General features: G+C 43.8%; 1 protein-coding gene across 5 annotated transcripts in view; it reads left to right on the top strand.

Annotated features, from left to right (window-relative positions):
* MARCHF5 (membrane associated ring-CH-type finger 5) overlaps window positions 1–9428 on the top strand; it is a 48286-nt gene extending 38858 nt beyond the window's left edge. For 4 of the 5 annotated variants that reach the window (XM_058671363.1, XM_058671361.1, XM_058671359.1 and 1 more), the window contains 3 exons: window positions 6901–7084; window positions 7556–7722; window positions 8465–8908. In XM_058671363.1, coding sequence (XP_058527346.1) covers window positions 6931–7084; window positions 7556–7722; window positions 8465–8581 — 438 coding nt within the window. In that variant the 5' untranslated portion in view covers window positions 6901–6930 and the 3' untranslated portion in view covers window positions 8582–8908. Of the gene's footprint in view, window positions 1–6900; window positions 7085–7555; window positions 7723–8464 lie in introns of all 5 variants that reach the window. The other variant, XM_058671360.1, reaches the window with a different exon arrangement.
* The last annotated feature ends 18415 nt before the right edge of the window (window positions 9429–27843 follow it).

Below are 27843 nucleotides of genomic sequence, written 5' to 3'. Positions count from 1 at the left end.
ATTACAATTGTTTACTAATCTGTCTCTTATTGGTGGACAGTTAGTTGCTTCCAGTCTTTTGTTATTTTAACAGTGCCACCACCAGTGATGAATGCTAGACTTAAATTTCAATACTTCACACCAGACCCTTCACTATTCTCTTTCTTCCTGAAGATTTCCTGTAGTCATCTCTGTTGTTTCATGTTCAGATCTTTCTCTTTGCTCTTTGAAATCCAGCCCTGCTGGATCCTTCTCCTTAAGTAATCTCTTATGATTCCACACGCACCATTATTGAAATCAAAACTTTTTCTCTTCCATTTACAACCTAGACCTGTTTCCATCATCATAATTTCTCCAAGTTTTGACTACTACTATTGTTCCCCCATCTGCTCAGTTTACATCCTACAGTCTTAGGGCTCCCTTTGACACTGGTATGTCATGGCCCAACACTGGCCAAGTCCAAATATTTTTATCATATTGATATGTCTTGCATCTGGGCTTCCTTTCCAGTCTTTAGCACCTGGCTTCTTGTCATTGTCTGCCATACCCAGGTGGATAAAGGATCCTCTTGATTGCTATTCTTCATTCTTTTCTGTCAATCCTTCTTCCCAAATGAATCATTCTAAAATAATTCCATCAACATCTTACTCTCCATCTTCCTATGTTATTCTGTTATCTTAAGTATTGCTTTTTAAGAGCAGCAGAATGATTAAGTGTTTCATAAGTAGCTCAGATTTGCCACACTTGTGTTTGCTTTTTAAAAATGTAAATTAGAGGGCCCGGCAGCGTGGCCTAGCGGCTAAAGTCCTCTCCTTGAAAGCCCCAGGATCCCATATGGGCGCCGGTTCTAATCCCGGCAGCTCCCTGTTTGTGGCCTGGGAAAGCAGTTGAGGACGGCCCAATGCATTGGGACCCTGTACCCGCGTGGGAGACCCGGAAGAGGTTCCAGGTTCCCAGCTTCGGATCAGCGCGCACCGGCCCGTTGCGGCTCACTTGGGGAGTGAATCATCGGACAGAAGATCTTCCTCTCTGTCTCTCCTCTTCTGTGTATATCTGGCTGTAATAAAATGAATAAATCTTTAAAAAAAATGTAAATTAGAGCGACTGGTTATTGGGACACAGCAGGTTGAGCTACCACAGCTGTGACACCAACATCCCATTTGGATGCTGGTTTATGTTCCGGCCACTCCATTTTTGCTCCAGCTCCCTGCTCATGGCTTCGGAAAAGCAGCAGCAAATAGCCCAGAGTGGGGGGCTCTGGCCCCCTTGTGGAAGACCGCATTGCCCCTGGTTCCTAACTTCAGCTCAGCCTATCTTGGGGTGAAGCAGCAGATGGAGGATCTTTCTATCTCTAATTTGGACTTTCAAATAAAGTTGATTAAAATGCAGATATCTATACATGTATGAGAGTGTATAGAAGAAAATGGGATAGAAGGAGTTACATCTAATATTCAAGACGCTGCATTATAATATCTGTGCCAGGATCCCTAGTGAGCAGCTTTTATAATTGCTGCATTGATAGTCATGGTGAGACAAAGTATTGTGAGATTTCTTCATAAAATATTGATGGCACCAAAAGAATAAGGAAACAGTCATCAAGATGAGTCCCAAGTATAAAACATTTACCATCAGTATAGTGAAAAAAGGTTAAAAACCACCTACCAAAAAAGATTACATTTCCTTAGCCTGATTTAATATGTAGAGTACCACCATGATCCAACTTCAGGCTTGCACTGTTTGTTTTAGTGCTTATTAGAAAAGTGAGGGGGAATTACAGACCCATCTGGTCTGCTGGAGAGAATCAAGCAAGGAAAGGCAAGGAAGAGAAATGTTTCCACCCTCCTTCCTATGTCTGTGGCAGGATGGTGCACCATTCCTTGCTGTCAGACTACATTGGTGCTAGGTGGTGGAGCTATTCCACTGATGCTGCCTCAGGGCTCCCTGAGGGACCCTGGGAGGGGAAAGAATGCCCTAGAGCTGTTACTTGAGTGGTAGGTCGGTGAGACTTACAACTTTGAGCTTGTGACCCTAAGCTTGCCGCTTTCTTGTCCCAAATTCAATCCTCACCAATGGGTCCCCATCACTAGTCAGAGACCTTCCCTTCCTCGGCTATGGCCTTGTCCCTGGTATCATTAAGATAACAAATTCCATCTTCACACAGGCTCTTCATTGTTCTCTCTATATCAAATTGTAAGGCCTGCTGGTTGTCCATGTCTACCTCAGAATGTTCACAGACTTAGGTGCTTGCTGTAGAACTTGGCCTGAAATATCATTCAGCTGCTTTTCTGTCTACTCTTTGAAGAAGCACTTCAGTTCTTCTATTGGTTTAAAAGAGCTGGCTGTCTTTTGTGTGTATCTGGGTGTTTTTCGTCCTTGCATGGAAGTCAGCTACAGAGGTGGCCCAGTCCTGCAGCTAAGACCAGACTACATGTCTATGAGGTGTTCCCTGAGATCAGGCATCCTGTCCTTCTAAGGCATTCATACAATTCAGCGAGTGTGAAGAGAGACTCCACAAACAAGATTTTAAATTAGAAAAAGTGAAAGATAATTCAAACTTTGGGGCTTTTTGACTTAAGGATTTTATTATTTTAAAGAGTTAAAGAGAGGGAGAGACAGAACATAATGAGATATGTTCCTACTTCCAGTCTTCACTCCCCACATGGCTATAATGGCCAGGGCTGGGCCAGGCTGAAACCTGGAGCCTGGAGCTTCATTCTAAGCCCATGCCCTTGACCTGTCTTCCACTGCTTCTCCAGGTATATTAGCAGGGAGCTGGATTCAAAGTGGAGCAGCTGGAACTAAAAATAGTGTCCATATGGGATGCTGGTGTGGTGAGTGGCAACTTTTCCAGCTGTGACACATTGCTGACCCCAATTCAGAGTTTCAAGAAAAGTAAACCTTAGGCTGGCCCCTGGAATAAATAATTTGGATTGATAAAATGGAAGTGGTATAAGCAAGCCAAAGTTACAAATATTGTGGCATCATTTAGCAATAATCTGCACATATACTGTCTGACTTGAAAACATCTTTGATCTTTTTAGCCCATAACTGAGAAGGACTGGCTGTGACAACAGTTAACTGTGGTATGGTTATGAAGAGTGTTAGTAAAATAACTTATCCCGGTCTAAGCAGATATATTGGGGAATAAGCCCCACTGAACCCTGAGCAGGGTTTAGGATCTGCTTTTCAACATTTGGCTCCTTCTTCCCCTTTTCTTCTCTGAAGGCTCTGGAAGTTGGATTAATCAGATCCAGGAATCAGATCACTGTTCTTTTCCCATTTGCCTTCACCCTCTCCATGAGCCAGCTCAAGCTCACCTGTTGGGGCAGGGCAGTGGGGGAGTATGTTTGAATCTGACCTTCTGATTCAATTTCTATTGTGATTACACATGACAGTTGTCTTCCCTACCCCCACCCAGGACCTGGCTGGACATCTTTTAAGCACTGATGCATTTAATCTTCATTACAAATTTTGTGGAATAAACTTTATTACTTATTCCTGTGCCATACAACGAGGAAGAAGCATTAAAATTCCTGTGTTAATCTAGGGCTCCTTAACTGAAGCCTGGTCTAGAGGCAGATGGAACATTTAATCCTGGAACAGTGGGACTTAAATATCCAGCCTAGTTCCTGTTCTTGTCTCTGAAGTGAAGACAACCCACTCTTAATTATAGTGTTTAATTATCCTTAAATCTGAATGGGAAAACTTGTTGGTTCATCACTATTCCATGAAAGTAGGGTTCTGGGGTGGCCATTTGGCACAGCAATTAAGACTCCACTTGGAACACTTGATGCATAGGTTCAAATTCCAACTCCATCTTCATTCTAACTTCCTGCTAATCTGTACAGAGAGGCAGCAGGTAAGGTTCAAGTACATGGACCTCAAGTCACAGGCTCCCGGCTTCAGCCTGGGAAAACCCTGACTATTATAGGTATTTAGGGAGTGAGCCAACAGATCTCTGTCTCCCTTTGCAATAAATTAAAAAAAAAAAAGAAAAAGGTCAGAGCCAGTGCAATGACACACACATAGGCTAATGCCTGCAATGTTGACATCCTATATGAGCACTGTTTCAAGTCCCACCTGCTCTACATCCCATCCAGCCCCCTCCTAATGCCCCCGGGGAAAGCAGTGGAACAAGACCCAAGTCCTTAGGAGGGATCTGAAGAAGCTCCTGTCTTAGGCCAGAATTTATTTATTTCAAACGCAGAGTTGGGGTTAGGGAGAACAGGAAGACTGAGCTCTTCATCTGGTGGTTCACTCCCCAGATGTCTGCCCCCGTCAGAACTGGACAGTCTAAAGCTGGGACTCAGATGGTACCTTAACCCATCCCACTACAATGCCAGCTTAGATAATTTTGAAAAAAAGAAAAGAGAGTCCCAAATAAATAGTATTTTACAGTTAATTAAATTTTAGCCTTTCATCTTCAACAAACTGCAACCTATGTGAATATGAAGATCCAGCTTTTAGTTCTTCAGTAAGGCTGGGCATTGGGGAGTGGGACAGGCATATTGCTCTAAGCCTATTAGACATCATGGATAGTAAAATCTTTAAGAAGCTTTTCTGTATTTTGTAAATCTTACCCCAGAATTGAAGTTTGTAAGATTAATTTATTTTTATTGGAAAGGCAGCTCTACAGAGAGGCGAGACAGGTCTGCTAGTTCACTTGCCAATCGCCACAACAGCCAGAGCTAAGCTGATCCAAAGCCAGGCTCCAAGAGCTTCTTCCGGGTCTCCCACACGGGTGCAGGGTCCCAAGGCTTTGGGCCATCCTCCACTGTTTTCCAGGTCACAAGCAGGGAGCTGGATGGGAAGTGGAACAACTGGGATATGAACCAGCTCCCATATGGGATCCTGTCACTTGCAAGGTAGAGGATTAGCCAATTAAGCCATCCCGTCAGGCCCCCAGAATTGAAGTTTTAAAATAATTTGGTTTTGAAGCATGAAACCTGGCTGTTCCTGATAATACTGGGGTCTCACTGACTGTGTAGACCATCATTAAGGCTGACCCATTATTGTCTACACTTTATTTCAGGGGTACGGGGCCCCATCTTCGCTCATCCTTTATCCTATTCCCTTTAATTTCCTCTGGGTTACAAGGTTCTCACTACCATGATGCACAAATTTCCCCTTGCCATAGTCCATACCTATTCACACTGCTTTATATTTCTAGATCAAAAAAAGGAAAGATTTTCTTCCAAATGCCTGAAATTTAATTGCTACCACTGTGAGAAAATTTAATCACATTTAGTTGTAATTTTAAAGTAGTCATTATGTGGGAAATAAAAATACAAAACTGGAATGTCCCATAAGAGCATAATGGATAAAACAGTCCCTAGGCTATAATCCACTTTTGCCAAATTGTGGAATTGGAGCTCTTGAAATATTATGATACAGGCCATTTCACTTCAGGGCAACTTAGAATAATTACCTTCTGTATGCAAGATGTGAAGGTGTTTATTTCTGTGAGGAGACATGGGAGATACCGTATCCAGTGCCATCACTTTTGACCTTAATAAGAGGCTAGCCTCCCCTTTAACATCGTATCTTGGTTAGATAAGTTCTCTGTGCTGTGTAGGCCTAGACTGTATCTAACTGAAGCTTTACCCTCTCCAAACATACTCACCTGGGTCAAATCTGATTCCTAGGATTTCAGTCTGCCCTGACCATTCTCAGCATGACCTTATTTCACATCCCCTTGTTGTCCACCTTAAAAATCATCAGATGTAATGGCTGACACAAAGAGCACCTTACTTCTAGAGAAATCCAATTTATATTTCATGAGCTTATTTCCCTGATTCTTTGTCATCTCTGGGTGCTTATAATCTTCCCTCTCCTCTTTTCTATTTCTCTCCTCTTTCAAGAGACAGGCAAGATCCTTTTTAATATCCTTTTTTCCTCACTCACTTCTCAAGTGTGATCAGAACAATAGCATACTATAGGTATCTCCAAATCAAATTGCCACCTTGTTGTACAATACCTGAGTGAGCAGGGAGCCCAAGACTCACTCACCTTCCCCTGTTAAAAGTAATGAGAATGACTCCTCAGAGAAACAGCCTTAATTTACAAGCATTGAGACTTTGCACTGAAGGGAAATATCATTCAAGATCTTTGAAAGGATTTCAGGAAAATTCACCAGAAATAAGAAACTCTCCTGAGGAATGGAGATGCTGAGAGGAATGTAAGTCTAAGACCAAGCAGGAGGTTAAAAGGATTTTGAGAGGATGTGTAGAATTTCACAATTGTAAGTTTTGTCCTTCTTGCCTTCTGGGTTCTAAAACAATTAAGAAATAACCCCAAGTCCCAGATAGAGGTGGGAAGGGATTGTATTAGCTTTATTAAGTCATAGATAACATACCTAGAGTTCTACTGGAAAATGCCTGGGATCTGTAGGGAAAACTGGAGTTGCTACTATGATCTCCCAAATCTCCTCCTTAAAAACCGACCTTAAGCAGGTTAGGTCTGTGAAGCACACACTTTGCCAGCCAGAACCCTAACACCCTAAGCAGTCAATCAGAGAGCCAAAGGTGAGTGATCTGAAAGTCCTGGTCTTGAAGGCCACTCCTGCCACTTCCCCGGCTGTGCCTGCCTGCTAAACAAAGAACAAGAGTATAGATACTTCTTTGGAAGACAAAGAGTCCCTAGTGTTTTATCCTCTGATTAGCCCAGTCTAAGCATATCGAATGAGAGGAACTAGAGTGCCTCCCCTTCCGTTCCATTAGTGTATTCAATTATCAGCCATTTTTAAAACTTTATTCCAGTATAACATGAAATAGCTTCAAGACTGTTTTTTCCTTGAAAACAGACATTTTAAGCTTTTAATTTCTGTATTTTTAAAAAATTAAGTATCTTCTATAAAATGAATTAAGCTTCAATATTCAATGTTTTATTGCATTATGATTCTAGTCGTGTTCTGTTTCATAGGTGGTAGGCCATAAAGAAGGTCTGGATGTTATGGAGAGAGCTGATCCTTTATTCCTTTTGATCGGACTTCCTACTATTCCTGTCATGCTGATACTAGGCAAGATGATTCGCTGGGAGGACTACGTGCTTAGACTATGGCGTAAATACTCAAATAAACTACAGATTTTGAACAGTATATTTCCAGGTAAGGCCATGAATTGTGTTGTTTTTTGTTTTCTTTTGTTTTGTTTTGTAAAGGCAGATATATAGAGAGGAGGAGAGACAGAGAGGAAGATCTTCCATCGGCTGATTCACTCCTCAAGTGGCCGGTGCTGCACCGATCCAAAGCCAGGAGCCAGGAGCCTTTTCCAGGTCTCCCACGTGGGTGCAGGGTCCCAAACCTTTAGGCCGTCCTCACCTGCTTTCTAACACCACAGGCAGGGAGCTGGATGGGAAGCGGGGCTGGATTAGAACTGGTGCCCATGTGGGGTCCTGGCACATGCAAGGCTAGGACTTTAGCTGCTGGGCTACTGTGCTGGACCCTGTGAATTGTGTTTATAAAGTACGTGTCAAATTGATATTGTTTTCAAACTGTAACATGATTTTAGAAATTTTCTGAGGATATTTTAGCTATTCTGATTTATTAGCACTAAAACACTGCTTTGTTTTCCTCTAGGTATTGGCTGTCCTGTTCCTCGAATTCCAGCTGAGGCTAATCCTCTAGCAGATCATGTCTCTGCTACCCGAATTTTGTGTGGAGCCCTTGTCTTTCCTACTATTGCGACAATAGTTGGTAAACTGATGTTCAGTAGTGTTAACTCTAATTTACAAAGGACAATCTTGGTAAGATGGCTTCAATGTTACTTGTTTCCAGTGGCATAAAAGGAGAATAAACTGTTGGTTTTATAAGGTTGGGGAACTGTATTAAGTAGTTGATATCTGGCTCCTTTGCCTTACACCTTGGTTTGATTCTGTCATCAGATAGCTTTTAAGGAAATAAAAAGAAATCACTGTGGCAGTTCTGGCCTTTCCAAACAATGCTGTGGGCATTCTTCCTGTGATGTGCACAAATCATCCCACACGTTCCTCTTGCCAGCTGGTTTACAATGATGAGTATCTGCTCGTAGGGTCAGACTGCCTGGTTGAAGTCCTAACTCAGAAACTGCCTTGGTGTGAAACCAAATCAAACTTCTTGACTTCTCTGTGCCCTTAGAATGGAGAAAATGGGAGAAGTTACTTCCAGATAACTGGGAGGACTAAATGAGACCCGTACCCACTGGTGGTGGTTGCTGCCATTATTCCTACTGCCGCCACCCTTTCCTGGGAATCTGAAATAGTGTGCTGGCGTTCTCCTTTCTGTAGCAGAGTGGAAGATGACTCAGGATCACCAAGGAAGCCCTTCTCCTCCATTGCATGCAGTGATTGATTTCTCTCCCTATCTCACCCCATGATAGAAAAGAGAACTTTTTTATTTGCAGTCATCTGAATTAATTCAGCAGCAATGCCCCTGTCATGTGATCTGAGTAAATTTAATTATGTGTCTCTAAACATATAACTTAAAAACTAATTTTCCTTTTTATTCTAGGGTGGAATTGCTTTTGTTGCCATAAAAGGAGCATTTAAGGTTTATTTCAAACAGCAGCAATATTTACGTCAGGCACACCGTAAAATTCTTAATTATCCAGAGCAAGAAGAAGCATAAACTGTGACTTCTAGCTGTTTGGCATCTTCGCATCCTGACAAGTCTGATGTGTTGTTTTGATTCCATCATTACTACGCTAGTGGAGACTTGTGATAAGCTGTTGCTCCTATACTTTTCAGGAATATAATAAAGCACCTAGGGCAGGGGAAATCCTCTCAGTACTCGCAAAACCTAAGGATGTGACTTGGTTTGTTTGGTATGTACTTCTGTGGCAGTCACCTGAACCATTATCTTAGCATGGGAAGCCTGAGTTTTCTTCGGATTTGCTCCAAACAAAAATGTAAAGCTTGTATTGTACAAATATTAAAGAATGCACATGCTGTTTTATTCAGATGCCTCTTTTGTACATGTTCATGTTCAGTGTTTTCTTAGAGTCAGCAAGTCAATGAAGGTACTGTAAGGATTTTTCTCACAGGCATAATTTGATTACCTGCTAATTAGGAATATATGTTAATATGAGGAAATGTAAATTTAGTTATAAATAACAAAGAATGTATGTAAACACTTAAATAACCACCTGAACAAATGAGTTTCCTGTGTTTTCCTTAATCCATGAGATGTACTCCAAAAATATGTAAGGTAAACATTTACAGGGCTTCCAGATCCCTTTTTCACTATTAAATTTTATTTATATACTATTGATATCTCATAGCTTATAATGTAACTTTGACTCATGTAATCTGGATTACTGTATGTGTGTGTAAGAACGAGTGATCATGTCCTTCCACCTCTCAAGTAAGGTTTTTAAATCCATATTTCTAAAAATTAGAGCTACCAGTTTATAGTTTGAGCAGAACGATTTGCAAAAAAGAAACCAATAAAGTTATTTTACCTCCTCATCCCTGGATTTGGTTCTTCAGACGTCTGTTGATCACCTCCTTTTTGCCCGGGTACTGTGGACAGTGCTGCAGGACACAGTGGTGAACAGGACAGGGTTGAGCCAGCTTACGAGCTTCAGCAGTGAGTAAGCATGGTGAAGCATTGAGCTATTTGCTGTCATTTGGTAAGAAGGTAATTATGAAAATGAGTCTTAATAATGAAATCAGTATTTCTTTTCAATCAGTTTTTTTTTATAGGAAACCATTACTAATGTGTCTTCGATTTTAATTGCTTGCTATCGATTAGGCTAGCACCAGTAAATAATCACCTTTTTTTTTTAAAGATTTATTTTATTTTATTACAAGGTCAGATATACAGAGAGGAGGAGAGACAGAGGAAGATCTTCCATCCGATGATTCACTCCCCAAGTGAACCGCAACGGCCGGTGCTGCACCGATCTGAAGCTGGGAACCTGGAACCTTTTCCGGGTCTTCCATGCGGGTGCAGGGTCCCACGACTTTGGGCCGTTCTCAACTGCTTTCCCAGGCCACAAGCAGGGAGCTGGATGGGAAGTGGAGCTGCCGGGATTAGAACCGGCACCCATATGGGATCCCGGGGCTTTCAAGGCAAGGACTTGAGCTGCTAGGCCACGCTGCCGGGCCCAAATAATCACCTCTTAATTAGCAATACAATTATATTCATTTTTCAAAGGCAGTTACTTATTTTATGCCCTTTCCTGTAGAATGACCATTTTAATGTTCAGTGATCTGAATGGTCTTTCAGTTATTTTTTAAAATAAAATTTTAAAAAGACAGTTCCAAAAATCATGTTTTCTTATTCACAGTATCTAATACACGACAGTAGTGCTCGTTTCCCTTACTAATAAGTGGCCACTTCTCATTAGGAGAGTAACAGTATGTAGACTGAGCTATGTTCATAAAGACTGGTACTACTCTATAGTATAAATGTCTTGAGTTTGAGTTCTAGAATATTTATGTGAGTGGTTGTTGAACATTCAAAGTTATATATAATTCCCTTGGGGAGGAAACAGTTGAGTGAAAGCCTTATTAAAAACAGAATTCTGAGGAGGAAATATAAAAATCTATGATCGTGTATAAAAATATGATATATAACTTAATTATAAAAAGACGCTTTCAGTTTGAATGTGCAATGTGTGTGTAGACATTTTCTGCATAATTTTGTCAGAGAACAGCTTTTAGGCAGACTTTAGTAAAGTTATACAAGCACACAATTCCCAATTTACTACTTTGTTGCTCAAGATGGGGAATAGGAGTTTGGTTTATTGTCATCACAGCTCACAAGGCCTCAGAGAACCTAGGCAGGAAATAGGGATTTCTCAGGCCGTGGGCAGTGGACTCAGAGTACCTGGGAGTCCGAGTGACCTCTAGCCTGGTAACTGAAGATTGAATCTCAAGGCCTCACACATGCCAGGACAGCCTTTCCAGGAAAGGGGAGAGAACATGGGTAGGCCTGAAGTGGGATGCTGCATTCAGCTCTTAACCCAGCTTTTCATTTATGACCTTGGCCAGGTGACTTTGAGCTACAGTTGCCCTCATCTCTGAAATTCAACAGTACTTGTTATCTCAGAAGACTACTAAACTCTATAATTAAATCAAAGGAAGGCGACATTCTGGGCTCCAAGTAGCCCTTGAAGAGCAGTAGTTGTTTCTTAATTGCTAAACAGCCTGTTTGGACTCTTGGAAAAAACAATAAAGAAGTGAAAAGTATTAGGGGACAAATTAAAGCAATCATGAAGACTTCCAGGATAGAAAAGTCTATTGTGTTTTCTGGCTTTAATGACAACTAGATTCCTTTGCAGAAACTAACTTACCTTTATTGAAAGTGGCTGAAACTATTGTTCATCATTACATCATTATCAAATTGCTGTGACAAATATATAATTAAACTTAGTGACTTAGTCACTGCTTTGCTACTTCTGCCAGGTCTTTTTAAATGTTTTGTTTTTAATATAGCAGATTATCAATTCTAGCTGGATTAAGTTAGGTTAAATAATGAACTCTTATGTTCTCTGGGGATAATTTGTTGTTCAGATCCCAAAATGCTATTCTGTGCTTACATAATTTTTTAAATTAGTTATCAAAGACAGTTTTATGTAAAGATAATCAATTTTTTAAAGTTTTGTAGAGGATTTTGTCTTAATTGTGTAGCAGGCTAAATCTAGATTCCAAGTATATCCTACTGATTAAAACATATACCCACCTACTCACCCCTCAGAGCCTCTTGCACTGAATTTGATTAGGATAGGCATATGGAGATCAGTAAGTGATTACAAGCCTTTTTATCTTAAAGTATACTTGAATGGGTTCAAATATATTGTGGCATATCAGGTAAAGCTGCTACCTACAGTGCCATCATCCCATTTGGGCACAAGTTCATGTCCCTGTTGCCCCACTTGCTGCCTACGAATGGCCTGGGAAAAGCAGCAGATGGCAACCGAAATGTTTGGGCCCTTGCTATCCACATGGGCATCCCAGATGAGGCTCCTGGGTTCAGCCAGGTCAGCACTGGATATTGCTGTTATTTGGAGAGTGAACCAGCAGACAGAAAATCTTGGTCTCCCTCCCTTTCTAACTCTTTTTAACATCTCAACTGCAAGGCCAGACACCCTGGATCTCACATTATGGATATAGTCACAAGCCCAACATTCCTAAAGCAGGAATTATTTTAACTTTTCATCTCTAGTTTTGAATCTCTTCACAACGTTTTTTAGCAAAGCAGATTTGCAAAATAATTTCAATGCCCAAAGGAAATGAAATCAGCATATCAAAGAGAAACCTGCATTCCCATGTTCACTGCAGTGCTGCTGACAATAGCTAAGATGTGGAGTCAATCAAGGAATATCATAAATGCATGGAATGTTAAGTGACTATGAGGAAAATCCTGTCATCTACTGCAAAATCAGAACTGGAGGTGTTAAGTGAGATAAGGCAGAGACAAATACTACATGTTGTTACATGGAAGTTAAAAAGTCTATCAGGACTTAGGAGCAGTCATTATTTAAGGCTAAAGAGACAGAGGAATGATGGAGGTTGGTTAATGGGAACCAAAACAATTACTCTGGTGAGTGTGTTAAGCCACTGTCTGCTGCACTGGCATCCCAAATGGGCACTGGATTGAGTCCCTACTGCTCCACTCATAATGTAGCTTCCTGCCAACATGCCTGGGAAAGCAGCAGAGAATGGCCCTAGTGCTTTAGCCCCTCTACTCATGTGGGAGATCTATAAGAAGTTCCTGGCTCCCAGCTTCCATCTAGTCCAGCTGAAGCCATGATGGCCATTTGAGGAGTAGATCAGTGGATAGAAGTCTGTTTCTCCCTCTCCAAGTCCGTCTTTCAAAAAAATCTTTGGGGGAAAAAAAACAGTTAAAAAGATGTATTCTAGTGCTCTACAGCTTGGTGGGTGACTATAAATACAGCAATATATTGTATTCTGTAGGAAGAACTGGAAGAGGCGCTGGTAGGCTCCAAACAAAAAAAATGGAAATGCAAATTGCCTAACGTGATCCAATAACACTATATACATGTGTTGAAAAAGCAGGAGTAGCCATTCTAATGTCAGATGAAATGGGCTTTAACATAAAAACTGGCATGCAGGTGTGGTTCAACATATATAAGTCAATAAATGATACATTAACAAATTGAGGAATAAAAAAACCATATTATTACTTCAGTAGATAAAGAGAAAGCATTTGATAAAATGTCCTTTCCGGCCCAGAGCACTGGGACCCTGCACCCGCATGGGAGACCTGGAGGAGGTTCCTGGCTCCTGGCTTGGGATCGGCGTGCACCGGCCGTTGCAGCTCACTTGGGGAGTGAATCATCGGACGGAAGATCTTCCTCTCTGTCTCTCCTCCTCTCTGTATATCTGACCTTGTAATAAAAATAAATAAATCTTTTTAAAAAATAAATAAATAATTTTTAAAAATAAAATAAAATGTCCTTTCATGATAAAAACCTTAAGCAAATTGGGAATAGAAGGAACATTTATCAACACAATCAAGGCAATATTTAACAAACCTATAACCAGCATTATATTGAATGGGGGAAAATTAGAAGCATTTCAACCAAGATTTGGAACCAAACAAGGATGTCCACTTTGACCACTGCTATTCAATATTTTCTGGAACCATGTATTTTCACAGACCAATTTACAAGCATTACACTGTAAAAGTCATGAAAACTGAGTACCCTTATGCTTATTTTACAAAAGAGGAACTGCACGCTCGGTGGGCTGACAAATTGGCAAGACCAACACACCAGTCAGCAGTGGCCTCAGTTCAGAACCCCCAAGTCTGTCTGGGAGTCTCTGACATGAGTAGGTTTCATCCATGATGCTCATTCATCCTGCATCCTTTGCTAAGGATTAACTCCAGGCTGCATGCTGTGCTCAGTGGCTGGGACAAGGCTCCTGGCTCCGAATCAGCACAGCTCCAGCCAATGCAGTCGCTTGGGGAGTGAATCAGTGGATGGAAATTCTTCCTTTCTGTCTCTCCTCCTCTCTGTATATCTGACTTTCCAATAAACATAAATAAAAAATCTTTTTTTGAAAAAAGTTTCCTGTTTATGTGCATGCTGGCAGGCAGCAGGTAGTACCTCATGCAGGTATGTCTGTCCACCAATGTGGGATACACAGATTGAGTTCCTGGCTCCAGACTTCAATCTGGTGCAACACTGGCCACTGTGAACATTTGGGGGGTGAACCAGTGAATGTAAGACTGTGCTCTCTCTCTCTCTTGCTCTCTCTCTCTCTCTCTCTCTCTCCTTCTCTGTCACTCTCTCTCACTGCCTTTCAAATAAAATAATTAAAATTTTTTTAAAATGACAGTGGTCACTCTCTTACAGTCTCTTGCCCACTATTGCAAGCATTTCTCAAGTATAACATAGAAATCCTCAGAATGGCCTATATGTTATATCATGGCCAACTACACAAGCTCCAACTCCACCACTATGTAATGTTGGGCACGTTCCCAACTTAATTGTGCTACAATTTACCAGCAGTAAAATGGGAATCAAAACACACTTTGTGTCATAAGATTATAAGTACAAAATAACACAGAATATGCAAAACGTTTAAGTCATTGCCCGACACCCCGAAGCACTCATTAAATACTGGCTCTTCATTTTCATTAGTATCAATAAGATCAATAACAATGCCTACTGTATTAATCACCCTCACGTCTCAAGAAAGCACAAACAAGGTAAACAGAGAGTAGTATGTGCAGAGAAATGATATCATTATCACCGAAAGCCAAGTGCTTCACCAGCCAAGTCAGTTAATGAAGACTTACTCTATGTGATGTGAAGAATTTTACATTAAGCAATGAGAAAATCCAAGTCATGATTTTTAAGTAACTGTGACAAGGCCATCTGAGGCCCCAGTGGGAAAGTGTTAAGTGGTAATTAGGAAAAGCAATCTCTCAGTTCAAAGCTTTAATAACTCTCTGATTGCTCCTGTATCCTAACACTTGACCCAGCCCAAGGCAGAGGATAAGGGAGGATGGAGCCTGGGCAGTTGCTGGTGCAACCTCCACAGCAGACCCTGGGAGAAGTGGCAGCCTCTAAGCGCAGGGTCATTGTCATATTACAACCATCTTCCCACTAGAGATGACTGCCTCTCTTTCCTGGCTTAGGGGACCTGAGGCTCAGAGACCATGCCATTTAAGGTTCCTGGCTTGCATTTCCAGAAACCAAGACAGGCTGACTGGAGGGAAGGAAAGGTTTGGGGACTTGGAGTGAACCATCGGATGGAAGATCTTCCTCTCTGTCTCTCCTCCTCTCTGTATATCTGACTTTCCAATAAAAATCTTAAAAAAAAAAAAAAAAGAAGTACAGAATTCCCCTTTCCAGAGGTGACGACCTCCCCCACCAGAACATGCCTCTCATCAAGAATTTTCAGAGGAAACACGCGAAGCACCTACTGCCAAGCCTAGTTCATGGGTGGGAAGTATCCAGGATGCTACAAAATCACCATGGCTTTTAGCCACACACAAATAGTCATTTTGTGTATTGGCTGTTCCACTGTCCTCTGCCAGTCCACGGGGGACAAAGCGAGGCTTACAGAAATCCTTCCTTCCAAAAGGAGCAATCTAAATCAAATGAGTGGGAGACCTTCCCAATAAACACATTTTGCATACAAAAAAAAATGTAGAATCCCAGGCCCCATCTGGATTCACTGAATCAGAAGCCTCATCTGAATAACTTCTGCTGATCTGTATGTGTTACAAGTGGGGACACCCTTGGGCCCAGTGCAATGGCTCAATAGCTAGATCCTCACCTTGAATGTTCCCAGGATCCCATATGGGTGCCAGTTCATGTCCCAGCTCTACTTCCCATCAAGCTCCCTGATTATGACCTAAGAAAGCAGCAGAGGATGACTCAGAGCTTTGGGACCCTGCACCTGTGTGGGAGACCCAGAGCAAGTTCCTGGCTCCTGGCTTTGGATGAGCTCAGCTCCAGCCATTGTGGCCTTTTCAAGAGTGAAACAGCAGATGCAAGATTTTTCTGTCTCTCATCTCCGTAAATCTGATCTGCCTTTCCTATTGGGGATACCCTGGGCAGCGTTTCTAGTGAACACCCAATCTCTCATCAGCTTCCCCATGAAGAGGTGATTATGACCCCTCATTAGGAAATTTGTAGTGCTGCTAGAAACAAGAACAGGGGGCCCCAGGACAGCCTATCAGGGCACCCTGGGGATTCTAGCACAGGTCAGGTCCAACCCAGGGCATGTGTACCCTCTCTTACTGCAGGTGGTACCAGGTGGCATCAGGATAGGTGTTTTCATTCTAGCTTGAAATTCACAGCGGCTGCTGACATTTGGAAGGTCTGGGCAATGCCTCTGCTGTAAAGCCCTTGATCTTTTACATGACTGAACTTTAAAAATTTTCTCTCTCCCCTTTACACAACTTTTTGGACCACGGTGGAATATTTAGCTGGCAGCTGCATCCCTTTTTCTCAGTTGTGCTCCTTTCAAGGGTACCTAATATAGATTTCTTGCTATATTAAGGGGATGACAAAGATGAGAGTTCTGTAAAGCTGAATTCCAGGTCCAGGAGACAAAGGAAGCATCTGGCTTTGCCAGAATGAAAAAGAGGAACTTGGACACTGGGCTTGCCAAGAAGGGCAGTCTCGTTTTCTTTCATCTGGCAATTGCCCTGACAAGGGCCTCTCCCCAGGGAGGCGCTCTTTGGGGACTGCCTCTTCCTTGTGGAGCCCTGCCCCTCTATCCATCCAGGCCCGTATGAGCACATCCAGGTGCACAGAAGCTCTAGTAGAGGGGTAGTTAGACTGCTATCCTTGGTCCTGAACCAGCACTGAGAGCTGGGGCAATTGTTCACAACACAGCTGAAGTCACAATCAACAAGAAAATACGATAAAAGTTCGGGTAACACAGCCTGCAATGAGAGAATCCAAGTCAAGTATTACCAGAGCATTTGATAAAAAACAAACACCAAGTACTCAAATTTTTATGATGGTCAGCCCTGCAATTCAAGCATTGCCATCAGTATCCTGGATGCATTTATCACTCCTGTGCCCATGCAGAGGACACGTACTGCTTTCCTATTTCCCTGCTAGCATTCATTCTCCAGGCTTCTAAAACAACACCTGGACCCAATGGCAGAGTCACCTCTCTCCGCTTTCAAGTGAGGCAAGATTGACTCAGCTCTGGTCCAGCAACCTGTTCCAGCCTTCTGAGCAGTTAGTCTCTGAGCTGACCCAATGAGAGCTATGGATGGGTCTGGAGGAGTGAGATGAGGCTCTTAATTGGTGATGGATCCAACACAGGGGTAGGCAGAGATAAGAGAGAAGTGAAGAGACATGTCCAAGTGATCCTGTGAAAACCTCTGAATGAAATGGCACTTGAGGAGTTGATGTAATAGTTTAACTGGCTAATCTTCTGCCTTGCAGTGCCAGCATGCCCATATGGGCACCCGTTCATGCCCTGGCTGCTACACTCCCACTCCAATTTCCTGCTTATGACATGGGAAAACAGTAGAGGATGGCCCAATCCTTGGGGCCCCACCCACTAGGAGACCCAGAAGAGGCTCCTGGCTCCTGCATTTGGTTCTGGCCAAAGGCCATTTAGGGAGTGAATCAATGGATGTAAGATCTTTCTGTCTCCCCTTCTCTCTGTAAATCTGCCTTTCGAATGAAAATAAATAGATCTTTTAAAAAAAAAAAACAACAAATGGCATTTGAAGCAGTTCAGATAGAAGATCCTAATGCATTCCTTTCATTGCTTCAGCCAATGTGGGCTTTTCCATGTCTGACAATGGGGTGGCTCTGCAGCCCCCTCCCCTTAGAATTCTGAGTCAGTTGAAGGAGGTTGCATGAAGGACATGATCTGGAGAATAAAGTAACTGAGCAATTACCAGAGAGAAAGAAGAATGACTCCAGCTTGGACACTCTTCACCTGATCAGTTAGCAAGGACGCAGCACTGCACACAGCCTGAAGGGATATGGGCTGAGCAGAACCAGGAAGGACACCACAGGCAGGCTGCTCTAGGTTCAGTGACAACAACAGATTCAGGTTTTCTTCACTACTGTTTTCCATTTCAGTGAAACAGCGGTGCTCAAAGGCTTCCCTGCATTCCTGATTTACACTGTATCACTGACACTTTGTTCTTCTTAAAGAGTAATGATGCTGAGCTATTCTCTTTATAATGCTTTGGTTCTTTTCTTTGGAAATTTCTATCAATTTATCTTATTTAAAAGGCAGAGAAAGACTAGGAGACACAGAGACACATCTACTTAATCGTTTCCCCAAAGGACTGCATTGGCTATGGCTGGGCCAGGCCAATGACAAGAGCCAGAAACTCAACACAACATTTACTTAAGCCATTACCTGATGGCATGTAAGGTGAATGGAGGACTCAAACTTGGGCATTTAACCATGCACCAAAAGCCCTCCCCACAGTATCTGTCCTTCCTGAGGAGTCGGGGTGGTATGCATACTTCTGTCAGCACACGGGACTCCAGGCTGGATCCCTTCTTATGGCACTAAAGGGTAGATCCCCATGATGATGTTTATACTTTCAGAAGGACTAGACCTGTAGCAAAAACATGGACAGATCAGGCCCAGTGCAATGGCTCAATGGCTAAATCCTCATTTGGCAAGCACCGAAATCCCACATGGGTGCCAGTCTGTGTCCTGATTGCCCCACTTCCCACCCAGCTCCCTGATTGTGGCCTGTGAAAGCAATAGAACCTGGGACTCTGCATCTATGTGGGAGACCCAGAAGAGGCTCCTGGCTCCTGACTTTGGATTGGCTCAGCTCCAGGCACTGTGATCATTTGGGGAGTGAACCAGCAGATGGAACATCTTTCTGTCTTATCTTCTCTCCATAAATCTGATCTGTCTTTCCAATAAAAATAAATAAATATTTTCAAAAATGGATGGATGAACAGTTCTGGACTGAAGGGAGTATCCTTTGGGGGGTATAATCTAGAACATTTGTGCTTGGAGTAGGAGAGCCAGACCAAAACACCTGTCCACCTTGCATGTGGTTTTTTGACAGGACCTCCAGTTGGCTAGGACAGAGAAAAGGGTTTTTATCAGAGGGCACTGAAGTGGGTCAGTATTTGTGTTAGACAGAAGGCAGACTTGCCCAACAGAGGTTCTGAGAGAGAAGTAATTAGAGAGCAGGCAAGAGCCCAGGTGAGGACTGCTGGGGAGATCTGAAAAGCCAGGATAAAACATAGAAGGAAGCTATTTTTAGAGACGTGAGATCAGATTGCAGGACAAGCCGAACTAGGCATTTGGGAATGGTCATTAAAAAAGGCAGAAAGCAAAAGAGAGTTGGGACAAAGTCAGGGCATTTGAAAGACTTCCGGCAGATGTGCGATTTTTAACAAATGCAGGCTTAGAGGTGAAAGCAGGTGCTTGCGAGCTGCATGCAAGACCTAGGAAAGAGGTTCGTCGCTTTGTGAGCAAATACTGCACCTCAAATGTTCTTCAAAGTCATTAGATCCACAAACCTCATATTACACTGACCTTTAAAAACGCTGCAGCTCAAAGTCAGGAGCGAAAGAACACAGGGTGGATTCTGGGAGCTGGTTTGCATCTGGTTCTCAGCCAGGAAACTGTTTACAAGAGAGGTTGGCTTTCATAATCTGTTAAACTATACACATGTGCCTTATTTGAACCTTCCTGTACATTATAAGGATATTTTACAATAAACCACTTAAAACTTAGGCCAAGAGGGTGGGCCTGTGCATCTGTAGTTCAGATGCTTGAATCTCATTTTAGAGTGCCAGGGTTCTAGCGCCAGATCCACATCCCATTCCAGCCTCATGGCTTAGGCCTGCTCCAGTCCAGTCCAGGGGCATTTGGGGAGTGAATCAGAAGATGGGAGAAATCTTTCTTTCTCTGTCTCTCTGTGGCATTCACATTTAAAGATTCTTTTTAATTTAAAAATCAAATACGTTATAAAATGGCCAAGTGTTGCTAGAGTAACAATATGAGAGAAGAGGGAGCATCCTTTCAGGTGGTATTATCATCCAACTATTAGATATAGTGCCTGTGGGCCCAGCGTGGTAGCCTAGCGGCTAAAGTTCTCGCTTTGCACGCGCCAGGATCCCATATAAACACTGATTCTAAACCCATTATCCCCACTTCCCATCCAGCTCCCTGCTTGTGGCCTGGGAAAGCAGTCAAGGAAATCCCAATGCCTTGGGACCCTGCACCCATGCGGGAGACCTGGAAGAGGCTCCTGACTTCCGGCTTTGGATCGGCACAGTTTTGGCCATTGTGGCCACTTGGGGAGTGAATCAGTGGATGGAAGATCTTCCTCTCTGTCTCTCCTCCTCCCTGTATATCTGATTTTCCAATTAAAAAAGAAGAAGAAGGAGAAACAGTGCCTGCATTCTGGTTAGGACACCCTGCCAGAGTCCAGCTCCACCTGAGTTCAGAACCCGAGAAGGGTGCATGGATGAGGCGCAAAGAGGAGCGAAATGGACCACTACAATTCCAGGATCATAATGGACAATGTGAGACAGCTGTCTGCTTTATTTATACAGAAGCAGTCAAACTCTGGCTCAGACTTTTTACGTCATGGTAAAGTGGGTGTTTCCAAGGATAATTCTGCCATTTGTTTCGCCTAAAAACTCAACAGAAGTTCCTACTACAGTTCTTATTGTACAACTCAATCTTGTATCACGAAGAAAAGAGAACCTAAAGATCTAGGAAAGAATGAGGGCCCGGTGGCATGGCCTAGCGGCTAAGGCCCTTGTCTTGAACGTTCCAGGATCCCATATGGGCGCTGGTTTTAATCCCAGCAGCTCCACTTCCCATCCGGCTCCCTGCTTGTGGCCTGGGAAAGCAGTTGAGGATGGCCCAAAGCTTGGGGACCCTGCACCCGTGTAGGAGACCTGGAAGAGGTTCCTGGCTCCTGGCTTCAGATTGGCTCAGTACCGGCCATTGCGGCTCACTTGGGGAGTGAATCACTCTGCCTCTCCTCCTCTCTGACTTTGTAATAAAAATAAGTAAATCCTTTTTTAAAAAAAAAGGAATGAAACCCTAAATACAGGTCCCTTGATTAGCATGAGGTGAATGGGGACAGCCAAGACAGTATGAATAACAAAAGGCCCTTTTGCAAGACGTTATTATTGACATTAACCTCCAATCTCACGCTGAGTAAAAGGCTAACTCCACAGTAGCAAACAATGGCTGAATGGATTAGAATTCTTCTGCAGGGTGGTTTGGTGTCCATGCAAAGGAAGGGGGAGCTGCATTCAGGTGGTTGTAGGGGCCTGCCATACAGGCCCTGCCATACAGTGGCAAGTTCCTTGCAGCCCTGCCTGCAATGGAACAGTGCTCTTCACACCTTCCTTCCCTCCACATCCACTGCACAGACCCCAGCAACACCCGAGTGTCAGGTTTCAATACCCAGCTCTGATAAGTGACTCCAGTTTCCTGCAGACAGAGTCTTTGCAAGGCAGCAAAGGTGGCTCCGTTCATCGGATTCCTGCCACTCATGTGGGATACCTGGATTGAATTTCCACAGCCTTGATGAATATCTGAATATGAGGCAAGCAAATGGGAATTCTCTCTACCTCTGGTTTTCAAAGAAACTAAAGCAAAAAAAAAAAAAAAAAAAGGCATGCCTAGAAAAAGGTTTTCTATGCACAAATGTGGATACTATGGTCTTCCTGCATCTATGCGTCCATGCTTCCTCCATGGATTCACTCCTACTGGTGTGCCTGGGAAAACAGCAGATGATGGCCCAGGCGCTTAGGCCCCCTTCACTCATGCGGGACACCAGAATGGAGCTCCTGACACGCAGTTTGTGCCTTGCCCAGACCCTGCCCTGGTGGCTGACTAGGGAATGAATTGGCAGATGGCAGACTGCTCTCAGTTCTCTTTCTCTCTCCTTGCCATGCTGCCTTTCAAATAAAATCTTTGGAAAAATCAGTGGGATTAGTGTCCCTGAGCACGGGCTTGTCGCTTCTGCTACATAATGACACAGAAGTGCCTTCAATAAACCAGATACCACATCTGCCAACTCCCTGATCTTGGGCTTCCCAGCTTCCAGAACCAACAGAAAGAAATTTCTAATATTTTTAAGCTATAGCTGGCATGGTGGTAGAGCAAGCTAAGCCTCCACCTGCAGCACCAGCACCCATACGGGCACATTTCTGAGTTCCAGCTGCTCTACTTCTGATCCAGCTTCCAGCTTATGGCCTGGGGAAGCAGCAGAGAACAGTCCAACTCCTTGGACCCCTGCACTGACCTGAAAGACCCAGAAAAAGCTCCTGATTTCAGGTCGGTTTGGCTCTGGCCATTTGAGGAGTGATGTAGCAAATGGACAATCTCCCTGTCTCTGCTTCTCTCTCTTAACTCCGCATTTCTAACAAAACCAAACAAATTTTTTAATATATTTTATAAGCTACTTCATTTATGGTATTTTGCAATCGTGTTAAGGCAGCTAGGTAAATGCTGTGTAAAATGGGCCTAAGAAAATGAGAAGAAAATTAATTTATGAGCAATGCGACAAGGACACAGGTCTTGTAAGCAAGACCCAGCCTCTTGGCTGTCGCCCCTCACCCAAGGCATATTCTCCCATCCCTTATCACAAGGAATTCATGAATGAAGGCAGCCATACAGCTGGCCCAACAGATCAGAACCCCTGGGCTCACGGAGTCATTTGCTTCTCCAATAGGTAAGAATCTTGGTGGTCAGTACTGCCCCAAGGGGATTGTTCAGGAAAATTCCACATCCAAATATCCCCTACCCAGATTTTCCCAGTAGAGGAAAGAGGAAAGAAACAGAGACCCGCTCCACCCCTCCACTCATATCCATAAAACCCCAATCGGAATGCAGAGTTTCTCTATGCTGCTTCAAGCAGATAATGCCAAAGCTGCCTTCTCGTCAGCCACATTCTCCCAGGGGCTGAAATCAGCAGTAACAACAGCAGCCCAAACTAAGAGAAAGGACCAGCAACTGATGCTAACATCAGTGGATAGAGAAATTCTAGAAATTACACAGTCTCAGGGTGTCCCTCCCACAAGGGAAAAAAAGAAAATGAGGCAAAAAAACCCAGCAACTTTGCAGCAGAGAAGCCTGCCAGATATCACTTAACTGTTCCAACTTAACAACACCAACATCAAACTGTTAGCTGTTATTGTCACAAACCCAAAAGCCAGATGCAATAAGTCACTCACAGAGGTCTTTATTTCAGCAGGGGAGGTAGCCGTGGGGCAGGGAGAAAGGCGGGTGGGTGGGTGGGGATGGTGGAGAGGGAAGAGAAAGAATAAAAGGTGAAGGCATCTTTATAGCCTAGAGGTAGGTGTGGAGAGTTGGAGGGGGCGGTCAGGGTCTGCAGATGCTGCAGGTGGACACCAGGGATAAATGCCTAGGGGATGCACAGTTTGAACCTCAAGGTCACTAAGCTTACTTAGGCAAGTGGACCTGAGACCTAGGGGATTGATGGTTGGGCTGGGTAAGCAAGCACTGGGACATTCGAACTGAGTCCAGGGGCCTCTGTTCGAGTCACTCCTGACACACACACCCTCTGATGCTAGTCTGGTACAATGACAAGGCACAAGAGGCCTCCGCTATTCTCTTCAAAAATCACACAGGCACCTGGCTATGGGAAAACATCACGCAAACTCAAATTGTGAGACAACACATACATCACTAGACAGCGCTCTTCCTAAGTGTCAAGACCAAGAAGGATACATACCCACGCAGGCACACACACACACACACACACCACTGAGGAACCCTCCCAGGCTGAAGCTGACAAAAAATGAAATGCAATGTATAATCCTAGATTTGATCCTCAGTCAGAATACCAGCATTACTGAGATAACTGGAAATTCTTTAATAAAATCATAGATAATAATGTCCTAATTTTGATAACTGTCCTGTGGTTACGCGAGATACTCTTTAGGGAAGCTGTGGAAAGGGTACAGAGGGATTTTTTTTTTTTTAAGATTTATCTATTCTTGGGCCTGGCGTGATAACATAGTGGTTAAAGTCCTCACCTTACATGTGCTGGGATCCCATATGGTCTCTAGTTCTAATCCTGGTGGCCCCCGCTTCCCATCCAGCTCCCTGCTTGTGGCCTGGGAAAGCAGCTGAGGATGGCCCAAAGCCTTGGAACCCTGCACCATGTGGGAGACCTGGAAGATCTCCTAGCTCCTGCCTTCGAATTGGCTCAGCTCCAGCCGTTGTGATCACTTGGGGAGTGAACCATTAGATGGAAGATCTTCCTCTTTGTCTCTCCTCCTCTCTGTATATCCACCTTCCCAATAAAAATAAATAAATCTTAACAAAGAAAAAGATTTATCTATTCATTTGAAAAGCACAGTGACAGAAAAAGAGAGCTCTTCCATCTGCTGGCTCATTCCCCAAACGGACATAACAGCTAATCTGGGTGAAGCCAAAGCCAGGAGCCAAGAACTCCATCTGGGTCTCCCATGTGGGCAGCAGGCTCCCAGGCATATATTCCACTGCTTCTCCAGGCACATTAGCAAGAAGCTGGATTAGAAGCTTAACTCCTGGGACTCACACGGCACTCCCACATGGATGCCAATGAGCCAGGCAGATGCTTAACCAGAGGCACCGCAATGCAAGTCTATATACTAATGACAAAACTGTATTCTTAAGCCTAATGCTTTTTATTTTATTTTATTTTAAGACAGATACACAGAGGCAAGGAGGGACAAAGAGAAAGATCTTTCATTCACTGGTTCACTCCACCAAGTGGCTGCCACGGCTGCAGCTGAGCCGATCCAAAGACAGAAGCCCGGAGCTGCTTCTGGGTCCAGATCTGTGCCCATGTGAGATTCCAGTGCTTGCAAGCTGAGGATTTAGCCACTAGGCTATAGCACTGGGCCCAGCCTGATGCTAATTCAACATTAAAAATCAACAAACTTAAAAAATAAAATGGGTTGGGCCCAGCAAGATACTTCAACTGGCTAATCCTCCCTTGCAAGTACCAGGATCTCATATGGGTGCCACTTTGTGTCCCAGCTATTCCACTTCCCATCCAGCTCCCTGCTTGTGGCCTGGGAAAGCAGTCAAGGATGGCCCGAAGCCTTGGGACCCTGCACCTGTGTGGGAGACCTGGAAAAAGCTCTTGAGTCCTGGCTTTATATCAACTCAGCACTAGCCATTGTGTTGCAGCCATATGGGGAATGCACCAGCGGATGGAAGATCTTCATCTCCCCTTTGTAAATCTGCCTTTCCAATAAAAATAAATAAATCTTTAAAAACAAATAAATCAGTCACAAATATTTTTAAAAATCAATCAAATGAGACAACTGATTAGTACTAGTATGAAATAACCTCCAAAAAAGGAGAAGGAGGGCCCAGCATGGTAGCCTAATGGCTAAAAGTCCTTGCCTTGCACACTCTGGGATCCCATATGGGTGCCAGTTCTAATCCCGGTGGCCCCACTTCCCATCCAGTTCCATGTTTGTGGCTTGGGAAGAGTTGAGCATGGCCCAAAACCTTGGGACCCTGCACCTCCGGGGGAGACCCCAAAGAGGCATCGGGCTCCTGGCTTGGGATCAGAGCAGCTCCAACTGTTGCAGCCACTTGGGAAGTGAATTAATGGACAGAAGATCTTCCTCTCTGTCTCTTTGTATATCTGATTTTCTAATAAAAAAACATCTTAAAAAGACAAGGTGAAGGAGTATCCCCTCGTTTCTCTCGGTGTACAAAAGGCTGCCTGGCCACACACTCACATGTTAGCATCTACATGGACCATCCCTGGAAGGAATGCAGACAGCTGGCCTCAGTGGTTGCCACCAGGGTGGAGCACTGGGAACCTGGAATTAAGGGCTGGCAAGAAGATTTACTCTTCTCCATGTACCATTTTGTGATCGAGAGTTTTAAAATGCCATACATTATTTTAAAATATCTACAAAAATCTATCTCCCCAGCACACTGTAGGGCCAAGCAACCCCTTATCAAGCTGCTCATCCCCCACCTAATGTTCCTTTCTCTAAGCTGAGAGCACGTGCCAGCATGAGCACGTGGCTTCCTAAGCCCATATCCCCATGGAAACGGAAGAGCAACAGACAAGAAAGAAAAACAAAGGAAAAAAGAATATGATTTGTTGATTGATGATGATTTCAAACTCTTTAGGTCACTCTGACTTGGGCTTACACTCTATAAATGCTCTTCAAAATGACAAAGGATCCACAGTACCTCTCCCCTGTGTGTTGAGAATAGCAAAGCAACATAACGGAGGGCTCTGCAGTGAGAAGTGAACTGCTCCTACCACTGGTTAGGACTTATTTATAAGAAAAGTGCTTTTGGAAACAAACACCCAACATAGGCAAACATGTGATTCTCGCCATGGAGAATATGAGTTTTATTAGAAACACCAAGTCAGAACTCTCCCTGACGGCTAGGCAAAGTCAGAATAACTAAGATAAAATGCAAAATGTCTGTCTCCTATGCTTTTAAACCTTGTTGGTGGGAATGAAGGCTTTTGAGAGAAGTTTGACTACAGATACTTAAAAATCTTTAAAATATGTAACTATAGGACTTCCAGCTTTGACAGCATGAGTAGGCACCCAAATGCTTTATCTGCCCCCCAAAAAATAGACAAAATTATATATGTATGCATGTAAAACAGGTGTTGCCGACCACAGAGAAAATCACAATATATGTGATCCCACCTTGGAGAGCATGGATAAGGATGGGGGCTCCTCAGTTGCTAATGACTTTGCAACAGACAGCATGCCCAGATGCACACAGACGACTTGATGGCCAGTTCATTTAGGCCAGCAGAGCACACCGAGTGCCTCGTCAGAGGATGGAAAGCAGAACAGGTTGGACCACTCCCCTGGCTAAGCTTTGCAGCACGTTCCTGGGTCTGTGGCTGCACTAAGGTGGACCTGGTCAGCCAACAGATCATGCAGTGATTTTTCTCAACCCTGGAGCAATGAAGCCGACGATGTCTCAGAACTATCAAAACCACTCAAGTGACACCCTCATAACACTCTTCCCCACAGCAGGCTCTCTAAGGTGTCCTCACATGACCAGCTCCCATCCCTGAATGCTGATGTGGTTTGACAGCAAAGAATGTCCCCCAACCCTTCCCTCTCTATGGACACAGGAGAAAAGTCTGAAACATTTGTCTCAACCATTTTCCTCCATGTCTCGACCCTCCCCACTGCAATGGGAGACCCACATGTGCTTGTACCCTCTCAACTGTTTCAGCAATATGAAAAATAAAATAAAATTTAAAAGAAACAAGGGTTGATAATTGGTGTCAGGAAAGCACTGTTTGGGATGCCCGGACTCTATACTAGAAGGCCTGGGTTTCGAGTCCCAGCTCTGCTCCAGAGTCCAGCTTCTTGCTAACCAGCACCCCTAGAAGTGGCAGGTGGTGGCCCAAGTGGTTGGATCCCTGATACTTGTGAGAGAGACCTGGGCTGAGGTCCTGGCCTCTCTTACTCCGTCTGGCTCAGTCCCTGCTGTTGCAGGGATTTGAGGGGTGAACGAGCAGAGCTGTCCTTCTGCTTTTCAAGTAAACATATACGTATTTTTAAATCATCCAACCAGGGCCCAGCATGGTAGCCTAGTGGCTAAAACCTCTCCTTGCAGGTAGGTGCCAGGATCCCATATGGGCGCTGGTTCTAATCCTGACGGCCCCACTTCCCATCCAGCTCCCTGCTTGTGGCCTGGGGGGGTCAGGGCGGGGCAGTCGAGCATAGCCCAAAGCCTTGGGACCCTGCATCAGCATGGGAGACCCAACCCAGATCGGCTCAGCTCCGGACGTGGCAGCCACTTGGGGAACAATCCAGCAGATGGAAGATGTTTCTGTCCATCCTTCTCTCTCTGTATATCTGCCTTTCCGATAAAAAGAAAATTTTAAAAGAATTTTTTTAAATCACCCCAACAATGATTTCAAGACTGAAAATCAACTAAAGGCAAATGACTAAT

Source organism: Ochotona princeps, chromosome 13 (genome assembly GCF_030435755.1).
Source record: "Ochotona princeps isolate mOchPri1 chromosome 13, mOchPri1.hap1, whole genome shotgun sequence".
NCBI classification, from domain to species: domain Eukaryota; kingdom Metazoa; phylum Chordata; class Mammalia; order Lagomorpha; family Ochotonidae; genus Ochotona; species Ochotona princeps.
Note: the sequence above shows the minus strand (reverse complement) of the source record. Positions and strands in the feature narration are given on the sequence as shown.